Here is a 9,742-nt window from a genome sequence, read left to right as displayed (position 1 = left end):
GTGAACACTTCTTTTTCCTCCCCGCACCCACCCCACCGCAGTCACAGTTTTACAAGCTTATATGGTCAAAGGGAGGGAGGGGGGAATAATGAAATGTATAAAATAACAATAGAAAAAGTAATACTTCTGGGAGAGGCGCCGCGGCGGCTCCGTGGAGCTCTCATTCTTTTCCTTTTCCTTTTTTTTTCTGTTCTGTTTTGAATACAGTCTCTCTTCTGCCACTAGAGTACCGCCTTTTGGCCGAGAGTTTAGCCTGGTCCTGGGGGAGCCGCCCCCCCTCCCCCGCGGCGGTCGGGGTCAAGGCCCCGGGCGGGATCTGGAGTGCCGCGTGTGCTGGAGACCCGGGGGACATGGTTGGGGAGAGGGGAAGATCGCGAGCGCCCCTCCTGCTGCCGGCCGAGCCCGAGTGGTCTGCAGCTTTGGGTCCCTCTGGAGGAGGGGGTGGCGGTGTCCCAGGGTCCTGGGGGTGCCCCCGGAGGCTCTGTTTAGCATTTGATCTTGGAGCTTTTGAGCTCCTTCACCTGTGAGTGTAGCGTCTTGTGGACAGCTAGAGTCCTGGACTGGCAGAATCCTTTCCCACACTCTTGACACTTAAAAGGCTTCTCTTTGGAGTGAATATATCTAAAGACAGAAACAGTTAGTTAATCCTTGAAAAGCGATGTGACGCTGTTTATTTACCCAAGGCTGACCCGAGATCCCTCCCCTGCTACAAAGGTGCTTGTCAGCAAAGGAAAAGGGGTTGTACACAATGTGCGCCAGGCAAAATACAGTTTGTACCGACCTAGATGAAGGAGATGATCGCTGAGCCTTTGATCCCTAGACAGGGGAGGGGAAGAGACCACCTGCTCTTTTGCCTGCTCTCCTGTGGGTCCAACTCTGTCTCCTTATAAGGCCTGAGTCAATACTAGAGCTCAATCAAGAGGCCCAAAGACTAACAATTCCTAACATTGATGTCCGGGATTGGAAACACTAGCACATATGGTTGTTAAAATTAAGATTTCACAAAAATAAAACTAAAAAGAAAGTAACACTCTCTGACAAGCTGAAAACCCATTTGGAGGGCTCAAATGGCACATTTTCCATGATCCAATCAATTCCTATTGATGGCTCTGAGAATGAAGGAAGGGAATTTAGGAGACCTGCTCTAGTCATAAGTCCTATCCCCAGGTTTCTTTTGCCCACATTGCAAACCCTATGGTTTCTCCTATGGTTTCCTTAGTGATTTTAAGGAAATGTCAATCTGGGGAGGCTTAGAGTCAGTAGGGAGAATCTCACAAACTCTACTGGAAGGAGGATGGTGAGGTCAGGGGCCCCAGAGTCCTCCAGGGCCACGTGCAATGCCTCACCTGTGGTCCCGTAGGTGGTCTTGCCTCCGGAAGGCTTTGTGACAGATGTCACAGGTATAGGGCCTCTCATCCGTGTGTGTCCGCTCATGGATAAGTAGGTTATAAGATTTGGTGAAATGGCGGCCACAGAACTTGCACACGAACTCCTTCTTGGTTTTGGAAGGGAGGCGTCCCCTGGTGGGCTTCTTCTCTGGTGACAGCTTGGTCACATCCAGGAGGGCACCCAGCCCACCAGCAGGAGAGCCAGGACCTTCTCCTCGGCCCAATTTGGAAGGATCTTCTTGTGTGGCAGCCAGGGCCAGGTTGGCAAAATCAAAGCGTGGCTTGGTCTTGAGCACTGGACCACTCCCTCCAGTGGTGATCTCTGGCTTGGGCTGGATGACATGAGGGAACCAGGGAAAGGCCGGCAACTGGAAGCGAGCATCCACCAGGCTGGACACTGCTCCAGGCACTTTGGAGAAAGAAGAGCGGGGCAAATGCATGGCCGGGTAACCCAGCGTCCACTGGTGCAGGTGCACAGCATGCAGGGCACTGAAACCATACAGGTTGGGCAGGTGGTCCGAGGGCACTGTGGGCAGGCCATTCACTGCCTGGAGGAAGGAGTAGTTAGTGAGCTGCAGGGACGGGTGGATAGGCACAGGCGCTGGCAATGTTTTGCTGCCCATAGTGACAGCTGCACTGGTTGTCAGTCTTGATCTGCAGAGAAAGGAAGAAGGGAGGGGAGAGAGGAAAAGTTCAGGGCTGATTGCCTTCCACCAGAATTTGAACCCACTCATACCCTCTCCTTTCCCCACGTCGTCTCTCACACAGAGGATGGAAACCCATAATGAAGAAGACTCTCTCCTCATGACCCTCAGGGTCATTCTGCAAATAATCCCTGGACAAGAGGAGAAACATCCTTGTAGAAAAAGCCAGAGTCTAAACCCTAAGCAATACAGCCAACTTAAAATGTGAGTCTACTGTGTGCAGGACACAGAAAACGGCAAAAGAACAGAGTAGTTGACATTGGACATGCAGGCAAGCCTCGGACCTCACAAAATCACACTCTACTGTGAAGATCACAGAATCTGGAATCTCTTTCACATTAGTGTTCAGATAAACACAGAAATACACCAATAAACACAGATTTTCATTTTCTGAAGCAAAACTGACTAGGTGCAGAGATACACGGGGATAGCTAGTGTTTTATAAGACAAGACTGTACAGAAATGCAGGGATCAGTGAGCCAGTGAGCATGCGTGTATGTGTGTGTGTGTGTGTGTGTGTACCCACACACGCATACTCACGTGTGCATGCACATGCACACACACACACACACACACACACACACACACACACACACACTCCCTTGAAAAGCCTCCACAGTCAGGCACAAATACATACAACTCCTAGTTCCTGAGTATTAGGTTTTCTGGCTGACTTTGGAATTGGATTCTAAGAAACCAAAGAAACCATTGTCTTCCTTAAAACTCTCAACTTGGACCTCAGATTTGCTATCTTGTCTAACTGTTAGGTCATGCTGTTGGCTTTCCTCTCTGAAGCTGCTTGCACACTGACTCCTCTCCCCTTGGGGATCAGAATCAGATCCCTTAGGGATCCCCTTTCCAAGGAGGGGGTACTTACTCCCTGACCTCCATACTCATAAAATCTGTCAAACATTTGCAATGTCAAATGCCCTCCTTCTTCTTCCACAGGAAAGGGGGGGGGGGGGGGGGGTGGATTTGGGGAGCTCAATGGTTTTTAGGTAGAGAACCCTGTGCAGGCAGGTCCTCATAGTTAAGGACAACTGAATGGATACCAGGCTTCTGCAGCCCAGGTGGTTCGTGAACCCTCCAACTACAAGGTCAGAGTGCTTGAGTGAGCAAGACCCAAGAGAACCCACACTGAAGTGAATAGAGACTGAGGTCTCCTGCCCACTTTTGTAAAGGTTTCCAGCCTGCAGGGGAAGGTCTGGGTTATAACTCTCCAGACATAACTAACTCAAATCTATCACTAGAGGGAAAAAGAAATTTAATTTTTAAAAAATTGGGAAAAGAAACAAAACAACAACAGCAAAAATCCAATGAGCAATATAAAGCGAATGTGCTTAACTCTAACTCTGGGCTTGGAGTTACTCAAGAAACAATTGTTAGAACAAAGTCCTTGCAACTCCCTTTCTCATTTGCTCACTCTCTGGGTCCCTGCTTCTGACTTTTCCTCCGGCGCCCTCTCTCCTTCCTTTCTCTTTCTCGGAGAGGAGACAACCAGTCATTGCTGATGCCAGGGAAGTGCAGGGCATCGCTCTGCTCTCTTCTCTGCATACTCACCTCTATAAGCCTAGCCTACCTGAAGGCTTGAGATCAAGGCCTAGGCATGGACTCATCTGCCTTCCCCTGCCTTTAAATATTTGCTGTCTGCAGGGATGTGCAGTGCTTGTTGCATGGAGGAGTGGGACCTTTCTGGCTAGAAGCTGGGAGGAGAGTGTTTGGTGCTGTGGCAGCCTCTGCAGAAAGAAGTATAGCTGGGGGGAGGGATCCTTTTGAACCACAAACTGGCAGAAATTTGCATGCAATTAATTCAACCTTGGGGCACAGGGTGGGGGTGGGGTGGCACATAGCTGTGGATATCTAGCCTTAGAGCAATGGCCACTGCAGAATCTAGGCACAGGCTTCTCCACAGCTCTTTAGTGCAAAGCGCTGTCCTGGACAAACGTAAGATCATCCCAGAGCTAGGAGACAAGGATGAAGCCCAATGCAATTGGCCAGACAGGAAGCTGGGACCCCTTTAAGTTGGAGAGGAGGCAGAGGAGAAAGCTACCACCTTCAAAGCTCTCCCCAGACTTAGGTGACAGGAGCCCTCTTTGATTTGCTGTCACCTTTTCTTTCCTTCCAGGCACTGGAAATTAGATCCTGGGCTCCTGGAGGCTAGAGGCTCCTTGAGAAGGCAGAGGGCAGGGACTTGCTACTGCTGGTGCAAGGCCTATGCAAGGCCCAGCTAACTGGGTGGCAGAGGGACCCAAGCCAACTCTGTGTCTGGGTCGAAGAGCTCAACAACCTTTCCCCTCTGCAAAATTAGAAAAGACCCCAGAAGCCTTGAGTTTCATAGGGGTCTACGAGGGGGATGTTTGCAGCCATCTGGACTCTGGAGAGCCAACCTTTCCAGGCTATCTGCCCGATCTTATTTTCCCCAACACTCCATTTATTTTCTTCCTACATCGAGGCTAGTGTTATTTTCTACAGCAGACTGAGGTTAGGGCTTCCGTGGTTTTCACCAAGGATTTTCCCCGTGAACAAAATTCGTTCGAAACGTGGCTCTTGACTTTAATAACCAGAATGGGCCGCATGCACGATCCTGAGATACAGTTTCAGGCGGTCAGTTGAGAGAAGAAATCAAGTTTCTTACTTGCCTCTCGAGCCTGAGAGGATGCATTGAACCCCCCTGTCTCTGCTGCTTTCGATCACACCAACGCCAAGACCCTATAGTGAAGTCTTTCGATCTTTTAAGAGCCAAAGGCATCGGTTACCTCTTCCCAGGCCAGGCATACGCGCCGCAGGGACCTTAGGGTTTAGGACTTGGGAAGTGCTACTTAGAGCCAGGCAGAGAGCCGCAAATTCAGTTTGCGCCTCAGAGCCTCAGTCCCTGCTCAGTGGCGGAGTCGCTCCTTGTGTCTTGTGTGGTGAAGCGCCAAACCCAGGTCTGCCTCCAGCCCCATGCAGGACATTAATGAAGTGTGCAGAGTCTATTAAAGTGGTTTATTCGTGGCTAATTGAGCGTGCGCGAGTTAACTGCTTGCATTAATGAGGAAGGAGAGAATTATAGGAGCCTGCACCTGGAGAAAACCAGCAGTGGCAAGATAATCATCCTTGACATCGAATCCTCAACAAGGGTGGTCACAGAGAGTCCAGACCCTCCGTGAGCAGGACTGACCAGCGTGGGGTCCTTGGAACCGGCATTGTCCCAACGAACGAGATCGAAATAAGCCACGGTGGAGACGGCCAGCAGTCCTGCTGTATCGAAAACCCGCTGCTTCCTCTCTGATCTGCTCCTCCATCTTAATGAACTCGCAATTTCTTCCAGGAACCTCGGCTAGACAATTTTCCCCACCATCACTCTCCATCCCTGGCCAGCCCTTCTCTTCCCTAGGAAGCTGTGAACTCCTGGGGAAACTAGCTTTGCACGTGATTCTCTGTGTTTCCAAAAACAAAAACAAAAATCGCCAACGGCGCCTGTTCCAAACCCGGATGAAATGGATCGAATTCTTGCAACAAGGAAACCTTTGCAGCGACCTCACAACCCTTGAGCCCATCCCGAGCCTACCTGGGCGCCCAGGGGAAAGCACGGGTGCGGGGTTTCATTGTTAGCAGAGATATTTGGCAGGAGGGTGCGTGGGAGAAAGTGGTTCAGCCCCATATCCCTCAACTTCCATCTGGTCTCAGATTCCCGTTTTCTTCCATGGAGGCTGAGTTAGGGGACAGTCAGGAGAGCAAAAGAACCCTTTTCTTCCAGTCCGCAGCCCACACACGGGGGTTCGCGGCTCCGAAATGGTTCTGCTTTCTGGGGCATGAGAGTCTCCATTGAAAAGCGGTGCTCCCCCCTTTGAATGACCAAGGGTGAAGTTGCCGGTCTCTACGATCCAGAGCACACAGCCTAAGGGAATATATCCCAGAGGCTGAGCCCGATCGCCAAGCCCGCGGCAGACGAACGCCCGCTGGAGCCCGCGTCTAGCCGGCCTCCTACCTGAGCTAAAACTCCGCCGAGGACAAACTCGCCTTCAAGAGCCAGAGGCTGGGCGGTGCACCTGTCCCTGGCGCGGGCGGCGGCGGCGGTGGCCAGCACCCGTCCGCTTACTTTCCCTTCCCCAGTGCTCGGCTAAGGCCGGCCGGCTTGAGCTAGAAGCGCGCGCGTCTGCACAAAGTTGGTGCCCGCTGAAGTTGCTTTGGTTTCTTTAAAAATGGGGGCGAGGGGTGGTGGTGCAAAGATCGACTTCCCAAACCCGTGAGCACCTCACCCTGGGATGCCCCAGGGACCAAGGCCCTGCCTGCTTCCCCCAGAGGTCAGAAGCTGGGGACCCCAACAGGAGATCCAGGAGCCAGCAGCATCGCCCCCGCCCCCAATTCCCAAAAGCTGCGGCTCTGGCTTCCACAAAAGTCCGGCAACCTTCGCTGGGCAAGAAGAGCTTTTTTTTGGGGGGGGTGAAGGGAGGGGGAAGGGGAGAATACTTGGAGAGAGAAGAGACACCCACGGCTCTGGGACAGGGAACCCTCGGAGCCTGGTCCCCCCGCATTCGTCCTCGCTAAGTCCCCGTGCCCTGGGTTGCAGTTACCTCGTTCCGCGGTGATCCGGGGGTGCTGAGCGCCTCTCTAGGGCTGACTGCGCGGGGGCGGCCACGCCAGAGGCCCTCGGACCCCACGGGCACCCCTGGCGGTCGGTAGCCCCGGCTTCCCTCTCGTGGCTGGGACTCCGGTCGCCCGGCACGCGGGAGCAGCGTTCGGCAGCCGCGGAGTCTGGCCCGGCCCGGGATGGTGAGCTCCGCTCCCGGCTCCTTCTCTGGGTCTGAACCCAAGCGGGTGAGAACGCGCCGAGGAGAGCCCGAGCGCCGTCTCACACATCTCTCTGCACCGAGCCGCCTACTTATTTTAATCCACCACCCACCCTCCTCGCCCCCCCTCTCCCCGCCTAGCCTTAGGATTCTTCCCCTCCCTCCCCTGCCCCCCAACCTTGCTCCGCGCCTGCGCACTAAGAAACAAAGTTTTGCTGACCCGGGCAGCCAACTTTGGCAGCTGCGCTGGCTTGGCCCGGGCTTCTCCCGACTTGTGTCCCCTCCTCCCCGGTTCCGCGCGACCCTTTCGGCGTGTGTAAGCCCACAGGGCATTCCTGGCGCACCCCGAGAAACAGCTCCTAGCAGGCGAGGGTCGACTAGAGCAGTGAGATTCGGGGTTCCCTGCTCGCGCTTTAGGACGCTGTCTGTGCCTATGTAAAGTGGCGGATGGGATCCGCAGGGAGGACTCTCTGTACTGAGGGTCATCAGCACAGTAGCTTGGGCACCAACGGCCTTTTTGTAGCCTGGCACCGACGGCTATGTTCCCAGATCTCCGCCCCCCCCCCAGAAGCAGCAGAGCCAGGGTATGGACATACACGCTTTCACGTGTGCTGGGAACCAGGGAAGTAATGCAGGCAGCTCTGGCTAGTTCCTGTCGAGGAAAGGCCATGTCGCTGGCTCCATCCAGCCAAGACATCTGGGTGCCCAACCCAGCTCCTGGACTGCGGTGTTCTAGTGAACGATTAGAGATTGAGTGGGGCACAGAAATAAGGAATGATTTTCTTGGGACTCTAACTCTCTGGGATTCCATTCCAAAGTACAGGCGCATACTATAATCACTTACTAGCTTTAGGGTGGACACTCAAGAATCAGGGCCTTGGGATCCAGGAGTTGTTTTGGAAATGTAAAGGGAGCCAGGGCTTGGCCCAGAATATTCTGTCTCCACTACGTTCAGGCTTTGTGGAGGGTACCACTGCTCTCTTTGACTGCTCATCTGGGAAGCTGACCTCCAGCTGACCCTAACCCCATCTCTGCCAGTTTTAGGTGCCAGTTTCTGATTTGATTCTCTGCCTTACCCCTCTGTGTCCACCTGGGGATCTCTATGTATGAGAGACCTATGCATCTCTAAGGTATGCAGAGCAGTCTCTCTTGAGCTCTGGTATTATAAATGTGCAAGAGTGATCTTATTTTCTTTTTGGGGGGGGGCTGAACTCTGGGCCTGGGCGCTGTCCCTCAGCTCTTCAGCTCAAGGCTAGCGCTCTACCACTTAAGCCACAGCACCACTTCTGGCTTTTTTCTTTTTGCTTATGTGGTGCTGAGGAATTGAACCCAGGGCCTCATGCATGCAAGGCAAGCGCTCTACCACTGAGCTACCTTCCCAGCCCCGTGATCCTATTTTCTTGATGTGGATAGCACATTGATTCCAGACCTAGGAAGATGGTCTTGGCCATTCCCCCAAGATATAGTTGAAAGAGATGCTCCGTATACTGCCAGCCATGAGAACAGAACCTGGCCTCCAGCTCCTGGATCACTTCGGCTGTGGGGAAAAAAAAGAAAAAAAGGCTTTCTATATTTGCCCAAAAGGCTTCACTCATCCCAACCCACAGGTTTATACAGGAGTAAGGAATCCATGTGTAAGTTTGCCTGTGTTCCTGTAAACTTGGCAACAGCCAATCGAAGGAGTGACCTGACCACAGTGGGGCCACAGAAAGGAGCTGAGAATACTCCCTATCAAAAGATTCCAGGGCAACAGGTTTCAAAGGCAGGGGAAGTCCCTGATTTCCACTGTGTGTGTACCAACCTCTAGCTCCTCAAGTTGGCAAATTCTCCAAAAGCAGATACCCTGGGCCTGGTGAGTCATGCTTGCCTGTAAATCCTAGCTACTCAGGAGGCTAAGATCTAAGGATCATGGGTTGAGGCCAGCCTGGGTAGGAAAGTCTATGAGACTCTTATCTCCAATTAATCATCCAAAGGCCAGAAGTAAAACTGTGGCTCAAGCACCCATGATAGAGCCTAGGCCCTGAGTCCAAATCCCAATACCAGCACAAAAACAAACAACAGATAGACAAAATTGGACCACAGGTCAGATACTCTTAGGAAGAATGACTGGATATGTTGATAGGATGAAGGCTCCTGGGGGTGCCCACATCTCATCCTCCACTCAAAATTTTCTCAATTAGGTCCCTTCTCTCCTTTGGCCTATTTTTCTCTCACAAAGCACCAATCCCTGGCTAATCTGCCACTGGATTTCCAGAAAGCTCCAAATAGTAGGATCCCTGAAGAACTCTAAGCTCCCCAGATTAGCAGTCAAGAGGGTAGCACTACCTTGTTCCTGAGCCTATGGAAAACAACTTGCAGCCGAGCTATTTAAGGCTGTGTTTGCCAAATTATCTGGAAAATTGATCTGGACCTCTGCCAAACCTTAGAATTTAGAAGAAACTGGGTTGGGTAAGAAATGGAGCTTGGGATAAGTCCCTAGGGGCCAGGACCCCAGGCTTTGCCTCCCAGCTGACCATGCTGCCTGAGTTGGACAGCAAAGCAGGAGAGAACTGGTGTGTGGGGGGGTGGACATGTCCCTGGGGGCAGGCACCACTGAGCCTCTGCAAGGGCACACCTGCTTCATTCCCCTGGCTTCCAAGAGGCGACACCCTACCTCACCCACAATATACAGCTTCAGAATGTCGGCAAAACGAAATTCAGGATCTTCTAGGAGTCGCAAAGTCCTCCACTCCCCTTTGAGTTCCTAAGTGAATGACCTCCAAGTCTTGGCCTCTGTCTCCACTGGAGGCCAACCACAGTCCTGTTTCCCTGTGGGTTGCGGTCAGGAAGAAAGCCCCGCGCAAGGGGAAGTCTCACTGGTGGGATGACCCCACTCCTC

The 9,742-nt window shown here is 52.7% G+C and overlaps 1 protein-coding gene across 1 annotated transcript; it reads right to left on the bottom strand.

Annotated features, from left to right (window-relative positions):
- Positions 1 to 485: 485 nt before the first annotated feature.
- Positions 486 to 6,717, bottom strand: Osr1 (odd-skipped related transciption factor 1). The gene is made up of 3 exons (XM_013013627.1): positions 6,649 to 6,717; positions 1,347 to 2,042; positions 486 to 621 (listed from the first exon to the last, which is right to left on the bottom strand). The coding sequence occupies exons 2-3, from the start codon at positions 2,009 to 2,011 to the stop codon at positions 486 to 488; spliced, it is 801 nt and encodes a 266-aa protein (XP_012869081.1). The 5' UTR covers positions 2,012 to 2,042; positions 6,649 to 6,717.
- Positions 6,718 to 9,742: the final 3,025 nt, after the last annotated feature.

Source organism: Dipodomys ordii, unplaced genomic scaffold (assembly GCF_000151885.1).
Source record: "Dipodomys ordii isolate 6190 unplaced genomic scaffold, Dord_2.0 Scaffold20, whole genome shotgun sequence".
Lineage (NCBI taxonomy): Eukaryota > Metazoa > Chordata > Mammalia > Rodentia > Heteromyidae > Dipodomys > Dipodomys ordii.
The sequence above is the reverse complement of the archived record's forward strand: the minus strand, read 5'-3'. Positions and strand labels throughout refer to the sequence as shown.

Bases quoted from the DNA above. Each gene is read 5' to 3' on its own strand.
- Osr1 (XM_013013627.1), bottom strand. From the start codon at position 2,011: ATGGGCAGCAAAACATTGCCAGCGCCTGTGCCTATCCACCCGTCCCTG. The intron at 622-1,346 runs GTGAGGCATTGC...TTCTGTCTTTAG, and splicing joins GACCACCTACGGGACCACAG to ATATATTCACTCCAAAGAGA.